At 32.8% G+C, this 23,222-nt stretch overlaps 1 protein-coding gene across 1 annotated transcript in view; it reads left to right on the top strand.

Annotated features, from left to right (window-relative positions):
• Positions 1 to 741: 741 nt before the first annotated feature.
• The window catches only part of LOC118189765 (uncharacterized), a 389,534-nt gene continuing 367,053 nt past the window's right edge, over positions 742 to 23,222 (top strand). The window contains exon 1 of the mRNA XM_085824447.1: positions 742 to 918. Within this exon, the coding sequence (XP_085680573.1) occupies positions 916 to 918 (3 nt within the window). The 5' untranslated portion in view covers positions 742 to 915. The remainder of the gene's footprint in view (positions 919 to 23,222) is intronic.

Genomic DNA, 23,222 nt, shown 5'->3' with positions numbered 1-23,222 from the left:
TTTTCTGTGTTCTTAATACTAAGCAAAGAATTATCTACAAGCTTGCCAACAATACAAAATTGATTTTCCTTTAACTTGCGGAGAATGTTAATTTACCAAAGATAGCAGGCCAATTTAAAACCTAATTCATTCACCTAAATTAATATAATCGTTTCTTAAAAGTATATATGCTGTGTTATTTCATCTTCATATGCTGTTTATCTTAACAGAAAAAAAAATATTAAAGACAAATAAATTAACAGCAATTAATTTTATGTAGTTTATAAATTATCTGGATGATGAGCTACGCATTGTATATAGAAGTAGGACAGGAAAAAAATAAATAAATAAATGACACATGATTACCTCCAAGATGGATAGTTTAGGAAAAATAATGTGTCATGAAATGAGAATAATGCCAGTATTTGCATGGATTTTACTTGCACATCGAACCTTTTTATCGTCCTAAATCTACGTTCACGTTTTCAAATAAAGCAATTGCTACTGCTTTTAACATAATTTATTATTTTGGCTGTATGACCAAACATGTCTACGTAGTAACACAACTGTGTCGATCTCGAAAAAAAAAAAAAAAAAAAAAGACGAAAATGGCGACAACAGAAGAACTACAGACTCGCAAGTCAGAAAAAGAAAAGACAGGAGGAAAGGAAAAACAATAACAACAAAATGTAAAGCATTATTGGCAATGAGTTCTTAACGCTTCCAAATGCAGCCGCTAGGTGGCTAGCTATTTTGAGTGGCAAAAGTTATTGCGGCAAAAGAGTTTTCGAAGTCAACCGCTCGTAAAAAACTATTCTTTAAATCGTGCGACTTTTTGGTGTTCAAGACTAAAAACGTTCCATCTGGTTGATTTATAATAATTGTCATCAAGTGGTTCGCCACTGGGTATACGTCAGCAGGAGAAGATAATCAAAAATGGTAAATTTACTTATTATTTCTGTTTTATTCTTTTTCCCCAATAAAAAGCGTTCCATCGAAAGCCTTAATTTTTAACCATTAGTATAAGTGTTTGTTATTGCTGATTCGTCTTACTGAATTTCCAAGTAAATATGACTCGTAAAACATGCTTTCGTATTTGAAAATTAAGGAAAAAAGGGTAAAAGGCATTTTTAAGTCTGCCTTGAATCCGTTATTATAATTAATTAATAGTGAGAATGATTGTAGCATTATCTTTAACGAGCCTTACATTATTGTTGTAAGTAATTCTTATGGCAAACATATGTTAGGGTTAGTTATTTACAGAGAGAGGTGTAAATTGCGTTCTTTTTAATCTGCGCTAAATTTACTGTAATAATGAAAGGAATAATTACTAGGAATAACTCATAATTAAAGAAAAGTGAAAATACGTTATCTTTATTTTGCTTTAAATTTTTTGTCTAAGCTATTCATTTAGGGGAAATGATTACTGCATTATCTTTTAGCTGCCTTAAATCTAGAATACAGTTATAATTAATAATTGAGGAAATAATTATTAAAGTCAATTAAAAATCAGGGAAGATGCAAATTGCCATGTTTTTAAATCTACCTTAAATCTATTTTTACAACTAATAATTAAGAAAGGTAATTATTAGTCAATATAAAATAATTTGGAATGAAATAAATTACATTAACTTTAAAACTAACTTAAATATATTTTTTATAACTAATAATTTGTAGGTATGATTTAACAGAATTGTCATCAATTGTCTCAAATTTGTGGTTATAATTAATCATTATGAGGACTAATCGTTTAAGGCATCCTAATTGTTCCTTATAATTATCAAGTTAATTAATTATATGAATAGTGGGTAAATTGTATTATATTCAATCTCCTTTAAATCTACTGCTATAAGTTAATAATTATATGAATGCCTATTAAATTCATTTGATAATGATGTATAAACTTCCACAAATCTGCTGCTGCAATTAATAATTGCGGGGAATAATAATTGGAGTTACTGAATGATTAGGTAAATATGTAAATGCTGTTATCTTTATTCTATTGTAAATCTGTTGATATAATAGTTGTTTTGGATAATAATGATAAGGCTGAGTGATAGGTGTTCAGAAACTAAATAACTTTTACATCTGATTCAAAATCTAGGCCCACCAGCGGCCGAGCGGTAACACCGCTGAACACTGGTAGTTCGGTCTGAGGTTCGAATCCCGCGAACGGGCTGGCTGCATGGGTGTTTTCGTGCTTTTCCCCATGTTTAACGTGTATACGAGCCAGTTTCTCTTAAAAAGTCCTCCACGAAGGCATCCATCCTTTAAGGCAGATAGCCCTCGAGTGCTTTGCCGTCGAGATAGCCCTCGAGTGCTTCTAATAAACCAAATCAAACCAACCAAAATCTAGACTATTAGATATATTAGATGGGATTCATTATTACATCGGATTCACTACTACATCGGATTCTATAGATTCGGACTCACTATTATATCAGATTCTGTGGACTTGGATTCGAATGCTGGATAAAGCATGGACTCATGTATTGCGGCTTTTTTGGCGTGGGTAGCTTTAAAATCTGTCATGTCTGATGTCTCTTCGAGAGGCTAATTGTATTGAGAAAAGAGTAGGAGACGCTCGGATTCCGTTCCTCCTCTCCCTAGATACTTCCTGCCAAAACAGAATAGAGTTTCGCAAATAGCGCTTGCATGTTTTTTCTCATTTAACTAATCGAATTATTTCGATATAATTAATAATTGTAACAAAGAATTCCTTATATAATCATTAATCTCTTTTAATTAAAAATATTGTTATAATTAATAATCGAGGCAAATAATTAAGGACGATAATCGAGGCAAATAATTAAGGACGATAATCGAGGCAAATAATTAATAATCGAGGCGGGCTTAAGAAACCCGTACAGATACTGCACAGTTATTAATTTGACAAAAATAAATTATTAATTATAGGGAATAATTATTATAGTTAATGAATAACTAAAGAAAAGAAATAAATTAAAATACCAACAATTTTCCTAAAATTAGCTTTTTTTAATCTGTAGAGACATTAGGGTTTTTTGGAGCGGGCAAGATGAAAAACGAGCAACAGGGAATCGAACCGCGGATCTCTGGAATATCGGCCCAGTTTGCAGACCACCATACCATGAAGGCACGCTAGGAAGGCGGGAGAAATACCTTATATACTCCCCCTTTTAAAGGTCGACTTGGCTTTTAGGGGACCCAATCGCCAAATCCTGGGTGAGGAGACTCATCATTCAACACCCTTTTAGTTCGGGCGCCACTGTAGAGACATTACGTATTTTTTGGAAGCAAGCAAGGTGAAAAATATGCAACGCCTTCGCCGGGAATCGAACCGTGGACCTCTCAATTACGCGCTGACCGTGCAGACCACTACACCACGGAGGCTCGCTAAGAAGGCGGGAGAAATACCTTATAAATCTACTTACCGAATTCAATTATTGTTATTTCTACCTATTATTACAATGCAGATTAAGAAGAAAAAGGAATATTGTATTTATTTAATACTATTTCAAATATGTGTCTATATATGTAAAAGACCAATATTCATACCAAGTCACCGTTTGACGTCAGAGAAAATATTAAGACATTTCTCTTATTATGGTAGTTAAGTATATATATGTATATATTTATATATGCTGAAAATCTGGCCTGATCTTTCTGTAATGCAAATACAAATTATTTTTTCCTCGCATATTTTAACTAGTACAAAACTTATTTTGTAGACTCTAAATCCAGAGGGCGCGGCAAGAAAGGTAAAAGGAGCCAATAAGGATACATTAGCTTTTAGGCAGATATTTTCGCACAAATTTACAAAAAGAAATAAATGACACTTTAGCTAGAATTCTTTTATTTTCACACTTTAAGAAGACTTTAATATTCGTACTAAAATATTGATCCGTACAGCATTTATTGACCTAAAGATCCGAAAATGTAAATACAATGATTTTATACAGCTTGTATATTACCATCGATATTACCGATTTAGAACAAACAGATTGTCTGTTTGATTTAAAATGAATTATCTTTAAATAAATTAGGCAAAGTGCATGATATTCCTTTTTATTGTTCGAAGACTGCTTACATTTTCTTATTTTTGCAGAAGCTACTTTTAATTTAACCCTTTGAATACGAATTAAAAAAATCTGATGTGTACACCACATGACTTCCTTGTACGGAATATTAAATTATACGCATTTTTTTTTCTTGCATTTCATTTAATCGTTGCCACATGTTCTATTCAAATACTATAATAAAGCTAGAATGATGTATAAAAGAAATTAAGCAAATAAAAAAAAAAGAAACAGTTTTTCAAAGACGATTGAGTATTTCTCATTCAATTAATTCAGTTCTCACTTCGCGAGAAGGCGAAAATACATAAAAACTCAAAATATCTATAGTAAAAATTACGAAGTAAATCTTAAACACTTATTTCCTCGAAGAAATTCCAGAAAGGATTAAGCATGATTTAATTGGCAATAATAAATGAAGGCGTTATCTTTGTTGTTGCGAAGCTAAGTTTCTCTAGATTGGCAACAAATCCACTAGTCTGCTGTTTCCTATGTAAACAATCAATGGCCGCCATAAAAAAAGGCTTAGTGGCACTTAAACAACTTTAAAATTGTTGATAATTCTAAACATATTGCATACAGATTTTCTAAAGGCATAAAAACTTTAACCGGAAGATAAAAACAACATAATACAATCATTTTTAAAGCAAAAAATGTACAATTTACAAACATATAAGAGTAAAGAAACTGAGATCACTGAGCCGGGTAACAGAGTGGATATATATATATATATATATATATATATATTTATATACGTTTGGTGCGGCCGATGGCAACCAAAATACGAGGTGCTCATCTACATATTATAGCAGTCCTATATACAAAATTTAAACGTTCTGAGGCTACTCGTTTTTGAGTTATGCGAGATACGTACATACGTTCGTACAGACGCCACGAAAAATTCTCTTCAGAATTAATTTTAAATCAGTTATGTAATTTTTTGGAGGAAACGAGTTTTTTATTCTGTCCTTACGTACATATCACGCAAAAACATCGTTAAATTGCATTCGATAGCGGTCAAAATGAATATTTTCGTTGAAATATGCTGCCTGAAAATTTTCGCGATTACAATACTTCCTTTTTACTTCGTACAAGGAAGTAAAAATATCCCGTTTTCTATCCCAGTGAACAAAATATGTCTTAAATAAGGTAAATTTAGCATCTGGGACACAGCCGTAGTTAATGGTGGAATACATATGTCCCACAAGCAGCGATCGACTTAATATAAGCCCACCTATTATTCTGGAAAACATTATTATATGAAGTGGATTTTACATCGTATGGTAGAGAATAAAACATAACTTAACATTACACATTGGGCAACACATATGTGTTCTTTTATCTACATTCATTTGTGTACAACGATCACAGCGCCATCCTGAATTTCCATTGGAAGATGATCCTCAACATTCAGAAGACTCTAAGTACTTTTTAACCCATCAGTCGTTTTTAAACTTTAGTGAGACATATATGACCCGTAGTAGTCAAAGGTTTAATTGCCATTTTTACGTAAATTACTTTTGTTGATTCAAATTAATTACGCAACAAAATGTAAAACTGAAAATAAATTGGCATAAGCAATTTTATGTGCCAAAAATAATATGCATATAGCATTCAAATTCTATCAGCAACTTTACAAACTGTCGTCAAAAGGCGTTCTGAGCAAGAAGGATTGCCATAACATATGGCTCCCTTCGGGCACCACTATAAATTTCAAATATTTCATGATAAATGTGTTGTATTTGCATTTAGTATCATAATTTCTTTTGCTTTCCCAGAAGTTATTTCACAAGTAACCAAAGCAAACAAACAAGTAAATATTCCTGTCTCCTGTGCTTGTTTCTTTTTGAGGACTGTCAAAATCATTAGGTATTCCACGAGCTATTAGTGATGATACGTTCGTTCTACTTACTATCAATCATAGCCTGGTTCTTTTAGCTAAGAGATTAGTAAGGTTTTAGTGTAATAGCATGCATTTTCGATGTACAGAAAAGAATAAAGGCCAAAGGCTGATATTTCATAGCAAAACAACTCTTTCTATAACTCAGTCTTTTTATCTGAAGTGGTTAGTCGTGGTTCTGGAAAGCCATTTTTTGAAACAATCACTTTTCTCGAGATTATTGATATGTACAAACAGTTGCCATCACTTTGTTGTAGAATACATTGCTTATCTACTGCAGCACTTTATTGTAGATAACTGACTTGTTTGTCCGTTGCAGAGACTTCCAAGATGGTGTAACGCAATCCCTTTTAACCTTTGGCAGCATGTTAGCCAAAAGACGAAATTCGTCCAGAGGATTATAATTCTTTTCTTTCACTGAAAAAGTATTTAATATTTACTTTTGATTGAAACTTTCTGTCTCAAAGTTTAGTTATTCATTTGTTTTACGACATTTAGTGTAAAATGTTGTTTTAATTGTATTTTGATGATTTCTGTATGGTCGAGAAAATGCTGTTGATTGAAAAAATAATTGTACCGTATGATTTATTAATAAATATTTACAGGCATTGTAAAATTATAAAAAGAAATATTACGAAGCTATGAAAATATTTTGAAGGTGGTTAAATAAAAAATAACGAAGCAAGATAAAATAAATAATGAGCATTTGAAGGTTAGAATGTTTGATGATGCGCAAAAACCCTAATACGGCCTCCAGATAGATTATCGATGAAACTGTGCTACTAAAACAAATTTGCAATAGCAGAAATACTGGAAAAGTATAAAAGCTGCTATTAAGGGGATATCGATGTTTGTGGGAGTTACTTCCATTTAAGTAGAAAATTACAATTTTTTTACTGCCTGCCTTGAACATATTTTTAAATTTTTAATTATAAAATAACCATCTAAAGACTTTTTAAGTGATTTAAATAAATAAATATTTAAAATAATACACTATGAGCACATTTACGTCGACGCAATTAACAGCAAATTAATGATTTAGAGGTGAAAAGAATTATATCATAAGACCTCAGCTCTTTGTGACATCAGTTTCAGATATATATCCGAATAATATAGAAATTATAATATTTTGAATTAGTCTTAGCTGTTAAATTAATTTTAACTAAGATAATGAAAGAACAAAAATTCCATTATACTTTGCTTAACCCTTTCCGGCACGCTACCTTTTAAAGTCGGAGTTTTGATAAAAAAAAAAAAAAAAAAGTAGGCAGTCTAATTAGGCCAAGAGGAGTACACAACTAAAATTTTGTGAACTTATCGTTTTAATTCTGTAGGTGTTTATAAAGTAGGCACACTAATTGAATAGAGCTTCGAACAGAGTGCTGAAACGAGCATTGTTGCGAATGAACTGACTGATGAGATGCGGTGAAACAAAGAATACAGACTCTTGTCCTACATGATCGGTGAGCCCGGTCTGGGCACACCTAGGGTTCGCCGTTTGATTTTAGGCAAGATTTCAAGGTAAAAATTTAAAATTAATATAGACTAAAGAGATTAGCATACAGACAAAAAATAACATAGAAAGTTCTTTTCAAACAATTCCTTTTATACCCTAAACAAAATCTGGAAGATTTCTTTGAAAAATGAGGGTCTTAAAAAACTAAACATGGTTAAAATATATGGACTGGTTTGTGTTGAGTTGCCATCTACTATAAATAAAGAAGGTTCAGAGTAATCTATAGTAACCTATAAATCCTCTTTCATTCAATTTTTCTGTGCGTACAGAAGGAAATATTTAGGTGTGTCCAGACCGGACACATTGTGCCGCAAAGGGTTAAATGCAGACAGCAGCTCGAAAGTTTTGAAATTTGCCTAAAATAATCCACAGATATTTGTAAACATGCATTTATTGACATTTCCCACATACCACGTGATTCTCAGCCCATAAGCCACTGTTTACCAGTAGCCTTGATGGTTAATTATCTGTTAGATTCTTCACACTCTTATCAAGTCTCTCCTGGTTTTCTTTTCTCAACGTACGGCAGATTTATCATTGAGCTGGCAACATCGCACAGATTAGCGATATCCCGGCAATACTTGTATTGATTGATTGATTGGTGGTTAACAGTGTTCTTTAATTATTTTTTTTAAATAATCTATTTGCAAGTTTTTCTCTTTCCGACAGAAGTGACTAACAAATGTAACTTAAACACCTTAGCTATGATTTTATTTGAATTATATATGTAAATGATGCGATTTTAAATTCATTTAATTTGTGTAATGTAGTACAAGCAATTATTTTTCTACTCATTTCCAATATTACTTATTATCAATAAAAGTTATTTTAAACATCATGAATTTCGTAACTGGTATAAAATCATTCGCTTTTAATTGCTTATTCCTAATAATATTTAAAAATTTGCTATGCTACTTAAATAGAATCTTTTATTCGTGGAAATGAGCAAAAATTCCGTGGCCTGTGTTTTATACTAATAAATTCGTATCCGAAAATTTACATTAATATTTCGAAGGGGCTGCTTGCCGATAGGGAAATAGTAATGTAAATAATTAGTACGTATACTGCGGGAAAAAAAAACGGGGCAGTTCTATATCTCCTGTTTTACTGGGCCGATTGACAACATTCAAATTGCATTTTTAGTGTCTCGAAAGCACGACTTAGGATATATGTTAGATTTATATATAGCGTTGTTTTAACACAGGTATTTTGACACAAAATCGGACTTTTTCTGAAATAGCATGCCATATTTTTCCATATTTCGATTCTATAACTCAAATTATGTCTAGATACGTATTAAATTTTGTAAAATTTGGTGCGAAATTTACGGAGAAATTCAAAAATGTATCTTGGCACAATTTTTTCAGTTTGCGCCAAGAATAACTCGCTTGGCGAACTTCTTAATATATGGCAACCCATTTTCCTTTCCCTTTCATTATGCTGGAGCTGAGAAAAAGGTACCTCGTTCTACCTTTTTACATTCTGCATGACCGGAAAAAAAGTCACATCATTCCTACTTTCAAATAATTTTAGCAAAGTGTCTAAGCCACATTTGATGTTTTATCGCTTTCAGCAAATATGCCAAATTTCAAAACGCGCCAATATATAAATTCAGATATATCTTCGGAAATTTTGAATAAAAAAATTGTAATTTTTTGCGGGTATGCTTAGAAATACGTCTACTTTAAGATGATGGTAAAACTTTGATAGATTATAACTGAAATGTGTTTTGAAAAATTTATAAAAATTATTTAAAATACAAATTTTTAAAATAAATCATAAAAAATGGGTGAATTTTATTTGGAATGAACCTGACTTTCGAAATGTGAAAGGAAGCATCAAATAAGTTTAATAAAGAAAGAGAGATTAATAAATATATAACAAACTCAATTAACAACGAGGAGCTAAAATTTTGAGAGCTAATGTTTTAAAAACTACTCGTACGTTTTTAAAAAACTATGGTAGTTTAGCGTAATTTGTTCTGTAGAATGGAAATATGGAAAAAAATTGATATGTTATTTCAGAAAAAGTCCTATTTTGTGTCAAAAACCTATATTAGAGCAATGCTATATATAAATCTAATACATATACTACTCGTTCTTTCGAGACATGAAAAACGCAAGTTGAATTTCCTCAATCGTCCCAATAGAATGGGAGATATAAGCATTCAATTTTTATTTATTTATTATTCTTTTGGCGCAGTGTATATAAATAAACATTATATTACTTACTTTTTAAAAGAAATTTTCATTTAGAAAGCAAATAAATTCAATATCATGATTTTAGACCGAGATTGTTGTTTAAAATGAAGATTATCATTTAATTAGATGACATTTTTACACATTATATTGTACATGTTCGAGTGTTTACCATCAAGTTGCACATTTTTAATAAAAGATCTTTTGGCATCGAAAACTGTTTATTGGCAACGGACGGAGCATTTATTTGACTTTGGAAAAGGAATTCTTTCTCACCAAACGTAAAATAATACAAGGCAGCAAACGTAAAATAATTGCATTATTTACCAAACGTAAATAATGCAATTCTGTTTTGACTTTGAAATAGGCTTGATTACTTTACATGTTTTACAGAAATTTTAACGGGGAGTAACATTATATTATACAAATAAAAAAAAATAAAAAACTGAAAGCTTTCAGATTTTATATTACGCCCCAAAAGGCGTTTTTTAACTTTTTGCGTGTTACCTTTATTGATTAAATATCATGTTCTTCGCACTTAAAACACGTAAAATTCAATTCAACAGCAATATAAAAAAATATTTAAAACCAGCAAAACAGCATATCTTTAGAATTTCCGATACACATTGCGAGCTGGAAATAAAAATGTTTTTTTTTTTTTTTTTTTTTTTTTTCGTATTGTGTTGTCATTGCCCGCTTTGAAATCGTTGCGTTTGTTAAACAAAAATTCGTTAAACTTTTACAAAGTACTAAATAAATAATAAAACGAATTCGAAATTCAAAATTTGGGCTTCCAAGTGCTCATGTTCGGGTGGAGGAATAGGTTATTCAAAATTTGATGGCTTTTAGGTACCGCGGTTTCTTCACAATGCGAGAAACATACATGCAGAATCTTCATTATTTAGTTTCTTTAAATATAATACAGGGCGATAATATTTAGTCGTAACAGTTCGAAAAATGAATCGTCGCTAAATGCCGATTTGGAATTAATAGCCTTTTTAGGCTAATAAAAATAAGCTAAATATGATTTTAGATAAAAAATGTATATTTTGCCTAAATATAAAATCAACACAAAATAACAGTAGAGATTGAAAAATACACTCATGTCCATAAATTAAGGATAATTCGAAGTCACGCGGAAATCGAACTCTAAAATAAGTATATCACCTGTAAAATCACTACACAGATCTTCCAGAATCATATGCAAATTTCAGGAAGTAACCAGATGACACCGATGGTACGTCACAATGACGAGAGTGTAAGAGAGTGATAGATAAAGAATACAGGCAAAGAAGTAAAATTGTTCGCAGGCGCTTTATAAGCATTTTAGTGCAATAACCGAATAGTGATGACACAAAGGACGCATTTGGATGATTTTTTACGTGGTAGAATTATCGGCCGTCTGGAATGTGGGCCAACTGGAAGTATCAGACGAACTTGGAATTGCCCAGAGTGTCATCTCCAGGCTTTGGCAACGATTCCAAGATGATGGTAATGTGAGTAGACGTTACAGCACAGGTCGCCCCAGAGTTACAACGCCGAATGAGGACCGGTATTTGGCAGTTACTGCCAAAAGAAACAGGCGGAGCACAGCCTCAGACCTGTCTCGTCAGCTCTCTTCAGCCACTGGTACGACAATTTCATGGCAGACCGTGTACAGACGCTTAGGGCAGATTGGTCTATATGCTCATAGACCTGTCAGATGCGTTCCACTTACTGCAACTCACTGTCGCCTGCGGTTAGTCTGGAGTAGAGAGCATGCATTGTGGACACCGCAACAGTGGGCTTGTGTGATGTTTTCCGACGAGTCCAGGTTTAGCTTGCAGTCTGATTCTCGCCGGACTTTCATATGGTGAGCTCCAGGTACCCGTTACCACCAAGAAAACAACATTGAACGACATCGTTACGGTGGTGCAGAAGTGCTCGTTTGGGGGTGGAATTATTCTGGGTTCCAGAACTGACCTGCATGTTCAAATTGGAACCATGGCAAGCCAAATCTATCGGGACGTCATTCTGGAACAATATGTACGTTTGTTTCGGGGCGCCATGGGCGCACAATTTGTGTTTATGAATGACAACGCCCGTCCTCACCGTGCAAACATCGTCAGCGAATGCCTTCAGTCGGAGGATATCACCCGTATGGACTGGACAGCATTCTCACCGGACTTGAATCCAGTAGAGCACGTGTGGGTATGCTTGGCCGACGAGTTGCAGACCGGAACTTCGGAGAGCATTGCTTTTTGAGTGGTGTAATATCCCCAATATCAGATCGATAATTTGATACTCAGCATGCCTAAGCGTTGTACGGACTGTATTGCATCGTCTGGGAGACATACAATGTATTAACAATTTAACCAACCATGTAATATTGGTTTTTTGTAAATAGGTTTTTTTTTTTTTTTTTTTTTTTTTTTTGTAATTTGCTCCAGGGAGAAAAAATCGCTAATTTTTTTAATAATATCAAACATATAGCATCTTTTTTTGCTCTTTACCTTTTGTTTAATAAATAAGCTTTAAAAATAAGTCAAATTTGGTTTGCTTCTAACTCTTCCTTTGCCTGATTTTGCATTATCCTTAATTTATATACATGAGTGTGGAAAAATTCCGAAAATCGCAGAAAAATCAAGTGAATTCCAAAATTAAAAAAAATATCCTATAATACTGCAAAAATTTGCATTGAGATAAATTTACCTTCTTAAGAATATTTTAGATATTCTTAAGAATATTTTAGATATTATTAAAAATGCATTGTTAGTAGGTGTATCTCAAAAGTCAATAGCGAATTAAGTATGTTCTTTATGGAAATATGTATTTCTCACAAGCTGCAATCATAATTTTCATGAAGGTGTTCTAAAATAAAATGCATTATTTTGTTTAAAAGTATAGATGATGACAGAAATATCAAAGAAACAAAGAGTTTTGCGTCTCAAAGAATTATACATTAAGTAGGAGACAAGCAGGGTACTTTTACACCCGGACGTAAATTAGCTTCTGCGCAGGAAACAAGCTCTCCGATATTGTGGAGTATCGCTCATTTTAAACAATTTAACTTTGTTTTGTAAAGCTGCTTCGCGATTAGGAAAAGTGCTTCAGAAATAGTTAAAACTAATTATAGGCTTTTCGGCATCTCTGAAAAGCGAATTAGGTGTATTGACAATGTAAGCAAGGAATTCGTAATTGGCTACTACACCGTGTTGTCGTATTTCAAAACCACCAATTCACAAATTTGATTCTAGCAGTAAAGTTTGAGGATAATGTACTTTGCGTTCGTTTGAAAGGGCCTGTAATAGATACGCAGTTTTAGTTCTGTGTTTATATTAGTTTCTGATTTAATGACATGATGGTCAAATTTTAAACGTAAAATTTTATTGTTTTAAAATTAGTTGGCTGTTTATGAATAAATCAAAAGAGTCAACATTTTTTAATTAAACAGCTTAGCTATAGATATGGGGAAAATAGTAACTCAGACTAAAGGTAACAAAAATTTTAAATAAAAATAAAAATAAAAAAAAATAAAAGAACTTTAATAACTTTGAAAGAACGAAGTTTAGTTAGAATTTATTTAAAAGTAAAAACCTTAGATATAGTAATACTATTATTACTAAAAACATTCGATGATGACCCATGCGGAAATGATTATTCTGTGAGTACAATAATACAAGGCGCAACAAAACACCATTTATTCTTTACAGCAATAAAATAAATCAGGCGTCCTCAATTGATGACCCGTGGGTCACCGAGTGACCCAAAGGGGTTCTGAAAATAAAGTATAATATTGTTGCGTGCGTACGGGTTCGTTATGAAATGAATGCACAAGTCCGATGAAAAATGAACAAAAATTTATTATTATCACAACAGAAATGCTTAAATTTTCTCAAATTATCATGCAGTATCACAATATCTCACAGTAGTTATCTTTTAACTACTTAAATGTACAATAGAACGTAATTCAAAACAGCTAAAGAACGCTAATCCGCGAATTCGCTATAATCAACAACGGCAGTTTTCTAAACAACAACAAACTAAGCAACTACTACAAACTGAGATGTTTTCCTCCTTTTATAAGATTTTAAAATCACGCGCTAGAATTTTCCAGTACTTTCTCGAAATCAAAAAGAGATATTTATTTATTTAACGCACGCGCTCTTGTATTTTTAATTTTTCCGGCTTAGCTTTCTTTTAATATTCGTCACGCGCTGCACTGCGCGAGAAATAAAACCATTTAATTTATAATTGAACTAACATTAGCTTTTTAAATACCAAATTGGTAACACTGCCCCCTTCCCAAGGACTGCACGTCCCGGGCAGTACAATCCCTGGACAGAAAGCTAAACTTACAACTGTGGCATAAACATTACATTACAATATCAAACAATATAAACAATAAATGCAATAACTAACTTAAACAAATCAAATGCTATCAAATACTAAATACAAAACAAATACTAAATACAAAACAAATACTAAATACAAATCAAATCAAATACACATTTATAAACAAAAAGGACCATGGTCTGATACTATTTACAATTATTTACATTACGTACTATGGCCATAGTAATGAGCTAACCTGTCGTAATGAACGACTTTAGGTTTAGAGTTCGAAGACTTACGAATCCGAACCATGACGTCATTTAGTCTGTTCAGCACTGTATACGGATCATCCGAAGGTGACTGTAATTTAGGACTCAGTCCTTTTCGTTGAATCGGGTTCCACAACCACACCTTGTTTCCTTTGTTGGATCTCTGTCTAGTAGCTCTTGTGTCGCATCTGGTCTTCATTTTCTCCGTCGCCAAGTTGACTCGCTTTCGTGCAGAACGGTGCATCCCCTCAAACCGGGCCTGGGCATCTTGGATGTGTTCCTCAGGCGATGAAGGCGCATCCGTAGGGCGACTAAACAGGCGGTCACAAGGCAGACGAAGGTCTCGACCGAAGAGCTTCTGGGATGGAGAATAGCTGGTAGTCTTGAGTTTCTTTTCGACCCTGGTATGATTTCGGCAGCTTCCCGAGCTCGATCTTTCGGACAAGGCGTCGACATTTCCAGGCGAGGATCCCTTTTGAGGATGCCATCAGATGCTGAAAGCAGCTTATTGTTTTTGAAATCTAAGGAAAAATTGTATTTCCTTAAAAAGTCCAATCCGAGTATGCATGGATCTGTAATATCCGCCACATATGCCGTGTGATGGTAGGCGGCACTTCCAAACGTGATGTTTACGTTTAACTTCCCAGTTATGTCGATCTTGTCACCAGACGCAGTCTGAAGGGTAACACAGGATGGCGTCCAAATAAGTTTATCTTTAAACTGTTCAGCTAAATCTTTCCTAATGATGGTAACATTAGCTCCTGTGTCAATGATCATATTGCAAGGAACTCCATCGATATTCCCATTAATGGACAGTCCGTTACTGTTGCCACTCACTGTATAAATTTTAAGCGCTTTAAAACAAGGTTTTTCATTATCTGGCAACCTCCGTTCCTCGATATGGTCACTAATTTGTTTACTGCGTCGTTGCTGAGAAATGGACTTATTTTCCGTATCTCGGGGTGTTTTGCAGTTTCTTCGTATGTGGCCTTCAACTCCGCAGTTCCAGCACTTTAGAACCAGTTTCTTTTCACTTCTGTTCCGTCTCAAGCCACTGACTTGTCTGGTAAAATCATCTGCTTTATATTCAGTACCCTGGGGCGTTCTGCAATTCCGTCTTAGGTGACCTTCACTACCACATCTCCAACACCTTGGAGCCACTTTCTTCTCGCTCCTACTTCGTATCAAAGCTTCGACATGTCTGGATAAATCATCTAAACGAGCCATCAATTGGTCCCCTGGGTCGTGGACTCGGACAGCTCTGACTGGGTAGCGATCTCTAAAAGTTGCTTGCTTGGCTGCCTCCAATTTCATGGCGTACAACAGAGCGCTTTTTATGTCCTTTATATTTGCCATTCGAAGAGCTTTTTGTATTTCAGGATCCCGGATGCCGTCGATGAAATATTGCAGCGACAGGATTTCTCTTGTTTCTGTCGGGCACTCCGAAAAGGCGTGATGTGACAGCCTTTCAACATCCGTGGCGAGCTCCTGAAGTGTTTCGGTGGGCCTCTGCTGACGGGATTTTAGTTGAAGCCTGCTGTAGTCTTTCAAACACTTTTCACCAAAGCGCAGTTCCAATGCGCCGGATAGAGCTTCAAAGTCTAGTCTCTGGTTTTCGGGAAGCGTCTGCAGGATATCCGCTGCGTCTGCTCTCAGAGAAGCGGCGAGATGACAGGCCTTTGCTTGGGAATCCCATCCATTCGCATCCGCAACGATAGAAAATTGTGTCCTATACACCTGCCAGGAGGTCTTCCCATCATATGCAGATAATTTCAGAACGGAACGAGCAGGCATCGATAAAAATTTGAAACCTTCAGAATTGTTTCCTACCGTCGCTATGCACTTCTTTAGGCTGTCAACTTCTTTGGCAACGGCAGCAGAAACCCTATCATCAATTTGTTGTTCGACGGCAGAAACTCTCTCTTCTATATGTTCTTTTACAGAAGAAATTCTTTCTTCTACTTGTTCTTTTACCGAAGAAACTCTTTCTTCTATTTGTCCAACTTTAGTTTCAACCGCGTCTATTCTGCCTTCCATAGCCTCAAATTTATTTTCTATTACGCAGGTAATTTCTCTTTTCATTTCGTCCTGACCTGCTTTCATCTCATTTTTAAGAGATTTCATCTCTTCCTTAACGGATTCCTGGCCCAATTTCATTTCTCCTTTAACGGATTCCTGGCCCAACTTCACTTGTTCCTGTGACGTTTTCATTTCTTCCTTGAGGGATTCCTGGCCCAATTTCATTTCTTCTTTAAAAGATGTTTGTCCAGCTTCCATCTTTTCTTGGAAAGCAGCAAAAGCAGTAATGAGCTGTCTCAATTGTTCTTCCATCCCTCTTGTTATTGGCATTCAAAATCCCACTTCTGACACCAAAAATTGTTGCGTGCGTACGGGTTCGTTATGAAATGAATGCACAAGTCCGATGAAAAATGAACAAAAATTTATTATTATCACAACAGAAATGCTTAAATTTTCTCAAATTATCATGCAGTACCACAATATCTCACAGTAGTTATCTTTTAACTACTTAAATGTACAATAGAACGTAATTCAAAACAGCTAAAGAACGCTAATCCGCGAATTCGCTATAATCAACAACGGCAGTTTTCTAAACAACAAGAAACTAAGCAACTACTACAAACTGAGATGTTTTCCTCCTTTTATAAGATTTTAAAATCACGCGCTAGAATTTTCCAGTACTTTCTCGAAATCAAAAAGAGATATTTATTTATTTAACGCACGCGCTCTTGTATTTTTAATTTTTCCGGCTTAGCTTTCTTTTAATATTCGTCACGCGCTGCACTGCGCGAGAAATAAAACCATTTAATTTATAATTGAACTAACATTAGCTTTTTAAATACCAAATTCGTAACACTATATAAAAATAAATGATAAAACGTAAACATAAAACAAAGCCCTGAAGAATGCATAAAAATATACCGAAAATACAAAATAATAATAACATTTTTTACTTCCTTGTACGAAGTAAAAAGGAAGTATTGTAATCGCGAAAAGTTTCAGGCAGCATATTTCAACGAAAATATCCATTTTGACCGCTTTCGAATGCAATTTAACGGTGTTTTTGCTTAATATCTGTACGTAAGGACAGATTAAAAGATTCTTTTGCCCCTAAAAAATTACAAAACTGCTTTAAAATGAATTCTGAAGAGAATTTTTCGTGGCGTCTGTACGAACATATGTACGTACGTACCTATCTCGCATAACTCTAAAACGAGTAGCCTCAGAGCGTAGAAATTTTGTATATAGGACTACTATAACATGTAGATTTGCACCTCGTATTTTGGTTGCAATCGGTCCCGCCAAACGTATATAAATATATTTATATATATATATCCACTCTGTTACCCGGCTCAGTGATCTCAATTTCTTTACCCTTATATGTTTGTAAATTGTACATTTTTTGCTTTAAAAATGATTGAATTATGTTGTTCTTGTCTTCCGTTTAAGGGTTTTATGCCTTTAGTAAATTTTTATGCAATAATTTTAGAATTATCAACAATTTAAAAGTTGTGTAAGTGCCCCTAAGCCTATTTTATGGCGGCCATTGCTTGTTTACATTTGAAACAGCTGAGTAGTGAATTTGTTGCCAATCTAGAGAAACGTAGTTTCGCAACAACAAAGATAACGCCTTCATTTATTATTGCGAATTAAATATGCTTAATCCTTTCTGGAATTTCTTCGAGAAATAAGTGTTTAAGATTTATTTAATTTTTAATAATTTAATTTTTAATAATTAGTAATTTTTAATACAGATATTTTGAGTTTTTATGAATTTTTGCCTTGTCGCGAAGTGAGAACTAAATTAATTGAATGAGAAATACTCAGTCGTCTGTGAAAAACTGTTTCTTTTTGTTTTGTTTGCTTACTTTCTTTTATACATCGTTCTAGCTTTATTATAATATTTGAATGGAACATGTGGCAACGATTAGATAATTCTTTAAATGATATAAATTTTGTGCATTCTGTGTTCTAATATGATTTTTAATTACAAAGTTGCATTGACGAACACGCATTTTTATTAAAAAAAAGTTTTAATACTATTCATAACAAATATCTGTTATCTATAGGAAATGATTGCTGAAGATTATTACTGAGTACAGAAATTATTCGATTATAATTAATAATTTTTAAGGACTTTCAAAATAGTTGTTGAAATTAATTATAATTCAATAATATTTATTGGAAAATAATTTTTACATGTCATAATATATCGCGTCATTCATAGCATGTACATAAATGTGTGTTTAATTATAATAAAGTAGAAAGCCCGGCGGTCATACGATGTGACCGCTGTTCTATATATTATAAATTGTAATTAAAATGATTTGTGCAAAGGTGTCTGCTAATTCAAACTGAATTACCGGGGGCAGGCGGCGAGGACGCCCCTTCGCTTACTGCCCCACGGGGTTTCCCCTTTCTACTTGCTTAATTGCTTAGAGTGCAATGAAGGAAACCACTGGCGGTACATTTCTTAAGAGCCACCGCTAGCTCAATCAATAAAGGTGATTTAAAGAATAAAATGTTAATTCACATGTTAAAGATCTCTTTGTACGCAACATTTCTTTTGTAGATCTTTCCATCATTTTTAAGCTCGCCTTGCAGAGGACCATCCACTATTTTTAATTTTACGTCCGTTCTTTCACAAACTCTTGAATAGGCAGCATAAAGTTGACCGTGTCCAAATGCAGGCTCAGGTAAAAAAAAATGCCAACGCGCTTAAGCGTTTGGCCCTGAGACTTATGGATGGTCATAGAAAAGGCAAGTTTTACAGGAAATTGTCTACATCTCAATTGAAACGGCAACCCTGTGCCGTGGCAACTTCACCCCATTGGCTAGTACAGTTACGCAAGCGACCGATAAACTATCAGCGACAAACAGACACTTAAGCCTCATATAATAAAAAACTATTTATTTATTTCATTTTATTTGTTTTTCATCGTTGTCGGTTTTTGCCGGTTGCATATTTCCGAATTCTCTTGTATAGAGATGTGTAAGGAATGAACAAAAGAAATGAAACAGGCATATTTTAAAACATCAAAATCAATTTCAGATTTTGTTGTTTGTCGAAAATGATTGTTTTTTTTTTTTTTTAATTTGAAATTGTCGGAACATGAATATTTTCATCATTTAAAACACTTCTGTAACTGAAAGTATATAACTACGACTAACGATTGCGGAAATAAAGGCCCGGTAAAGGAATGAGAATGTATACATATGCTATGTTATACCGTTTAAAGTAATAAATGAAGTGCAAAACTAGATTTTATAACACTTCCATATACAAAATTTCAATGTTCTACGTGTAATCGCTTTAGACTTATGCAAGATACATATATACATACGTAAGTTTAGACATCACGAATAAAATTCGCTTTGAAGCAATTTTAAATCAGTTTACAAACAGTTTTAGAAAAAAGAGTCCTTTATTCTATCCATACCATGGACATATAAGAAATAGACTAACCCAAATGCCTTTCCTCGCTCTTCTGACGCATTCCCGGCTGTCACCTTGATCACATCCGGAGGAGTAGGGACGACTTGCAGAATCTTACAATGGTTGGCTATAGCAGTTGGTATAATTGTCGAGAAAAAGTTGGTTGTAGCGCCTCATTTCACAAATTAGAATTTTTAGATATTTTTATTTTTGAAACAGAGATAGATTTTTAAAAATTTAGCATATTTATCAAGCATAATTAACGTTCCAAATAATTATAAAGCTGTTGCATGATTTCAGGCCTGGCTATTTTTTTAGCTTTTCCTATGCTGTAAGGAAATTTGTAACTACTTCTTTTAGAAAATAATATTTTAAATCTGAACTAATAGAAAATTTCAAACAAAGAATTTATAATAATTATTATTATATTATAATAATAATTATTATAAATTCAAATAATAATTATTATAAATTCAAACAAAGAATTTATAATAATTATTATTATATTAAAATAATAATTAATAATAATAATAATTATAAATTAGTATAATTTTTATGCTTTTTATTGGTGTAAATAAGTAAAAAATATTAAAATACGTAAAAATGAATTTTTTAAAGTTTTTGATAAAAATTTTAAGTTGTGCTGCTTTTTTAAGATTACAGGCAAATATTATAGCATATTTTATATAAAGGAGTTTTATTTCAATTATATTTCACAATACATCATAGTGATAAACACTTTTAACACCTTAATAATTTTTATACATTTATTCTAATGTCAAAATAGTAAACTGTAATAATTGATTGTGCTAACATTTTACAGTGATTATTTTTTAATTGAAATCTAATTCTGCATAAGATTTTTTTATTTACTGTGAATTTAATTTATTAGCCCAAACGGGTGGTAGTCGAGAAAGGCTATTAGTTTCGAAACGGCATTTTGCTCTGTTTCATTATAAACGTCCGTTTCACTTTGCAAATTGTTGCCACCAAATATTATCGCCTTGTATTATATTTAAAGAAATTTAATAATAAATAGTCTGCATGAATACATGTATGTTTCTCGCATTGTGAAAAAAACGACGGTATTTAGAGCCATCAAATTTTGAACAACATAATCTTTCACCCGAACAGCCGAATTTTGAATTTGTTTTAATCCATTTCATATTTTGTAAAACTTTAATGAACTGTTGATTAAGAAACTCAACGAGCTCAAAGCGAGCAATGGCAACACTGTGCGGAAAATAACATCTTTATCTGCAGCGCGGAAATTCTAAAGATATGCTGTTTTCAAATATTTTGTGATACTGCTGTTGAATTGAATTTTGTGTTGTTTACGTGCTAAGAACATGATATTCAATAAATAGAGGTAACACAAAATCTGAGCGCTTCCAGATTTTATTTATTTATTTATTTTCATTACACTGAGATAAGTTTGTGCTCCGAATTTTATGAATTATTAAAATAAATAATCATCGTATGATGTTAATAATTAATAATCATATGATCAAATAAATTATCGTCTTGTAATGTTATAATAATTTTATAAACCACTGCCTGAAAATGCTCATATAATTTAAAAATATATATATCAGATCTTGTTTAATTTTGCTTTATTTGTTTCAAAGCTTCATGTACTATCAATCTTATTTAATTTTACGTTATTCGTACGCAAAATTAAGTTCATAAATTTTGTGCTTACAGTTTTTACCGTTTTACCAAAGTAAAGATGTTTGTACACGAATTACGCGTGAAAAAAATGCGCGATAGGCAGTAAAAAGTGCTTTAATGAGATATATTAAATCCTATTTGGAAAAACTGTGGCTTTTATAATCTCATCACTATACAACTATATATTAGTCTATCTCTTATAAGGTCCATGATCCATACATGCTGACGTCAGACAAAAAATTGTCAAAATGGATTCGGGACTGGTCAAAATGGATCCTAACGTTAAAATATGGTATCCAAAATGTTTCGCGATTACAACACTTCTTTTACTTCATAGAAAATAGTAAAACTGTCTTAGATTCTTTTATCTTCAGCTATTTTCCTTCTAGCCTACTTTACTGCAAATGTATTGCTAAATAACACAGATTCGAAACAGAGCGATAAAAGAATCTTCAGAGAAGCATTTCCTTCGAATGGCTTCCTTACATTTTCCCTCCCCCTCCAAATACAAACAAGTTTGTGTTTACTGCAAAAACATCAAAATACAGTAGTAGAAGGCGAAAAAAAGAATGAGGAATGTTAGCACAAATCTGTCGTGCTCATCCATTTGTTCAGGGTGAAATTTCTTTTTACCGCAGAAACTCACGTTCAGATAACCGAGAATGTCGGATAACGCTAAGCTACTGGTGACTGGTTTTAAAATAAACTTACTGAAGAAAGAACAACATTTTATTAGAAAATCGGGACAACATATAAAAAGCATAATTGTATATCGAAACCAGTTCGTACTTTTACACTTTTTGTTTGAAATAAAATATATTAAAAAATAATAAATAAATGCCAATAAAACTATATAATTTTAAGAAATATAACAATAAAAAATCTGATATGTACACCACATGACTTCCTTGTACGGAATATTAAATTATGCGCATTATTTCTTGCATTTCATTTAAACTTATCGGATTCAATTAAACCTACTTCGCCGACAGCGCATAAACCCCAATAGAATAAATGCATTCTTTAAAATTCACTCTAATATTTGTTTACCATAGCGACACTCCGGCGCTAGATTCACTTAACAGTATTAATAATTATATCACAGTTAACTTACATAATAATTATATAACGGAAACTAAGTTTATATAACAGTTAACTTATATATTTCGTTCATATTATAACTCATAATGCACAAAATTTATATCATTTAAAGAATAGAATTATCTAATCGTTGCCACATGTTCTATTCAAATATTATAATAAAGCTAGAACGATGTATAAAAGAAATTAAGCAAACAAAACAAAAAAGAAACAGTTTTTCACAGACGATTGAGTATTTCTCATTGAATTAATTCAGTTCTCACTTCGCGAGAAGGCAAAAATACATAAAAACTCAAAACATCTATATTAAAAATTACGAAGTAAATCTCAAACAATTATTTCCTCGAAAAAATTCCAGACAGAATTAAGCATGATTTAATTGGCAATAATAAATGAATGCGTTATCTTTGTCGTTGCGAAGCTAAGTTTCTCTAGATTGGCAACAAATCCACTAGTCTCCTGTTTCAAATGTAAACATCCGCCATAAAAAAAAAGGCTTAGCGGCACTTAAACAACTTTAAAATTGTTGATAATTCTCAAAATATTGCACACAGATTTACTAAAGGCATAAAAACCTTAACCGGAAGATAAAATCAACATAATGCAATCATTTTTAAAGCAAAAAATGTACAATTTACAAACATATAAGGGTAAAGAAACTGAGATCACTGAGCCGGGTAGCAGAGTAGATATATATATAAATATATTTATATACGTTTGGTGCGGCCGATTGCAACCAAAATACGAGGTGCACATCTACATGT

This window comes from Stegodyphus dumicola, chromosome 9 (genome assembly GCF_044657685.1).
Source record: "Stegodyphus dumicola isolate Sdum_Otavi_A_Nest chromosome 9, ASM4465768v1".
NCBI lineage: Eukaryota > Metazoa > Arthropoda > Arachnida > Araneae > Eresidae > Stegodyphus > Stegodyphus dumicola.
The sequence above is the reverse complement of the archived record's forward strand: the minus strand, read 5'-3'. Positions and strand labels throughout refer to the sequence as shown.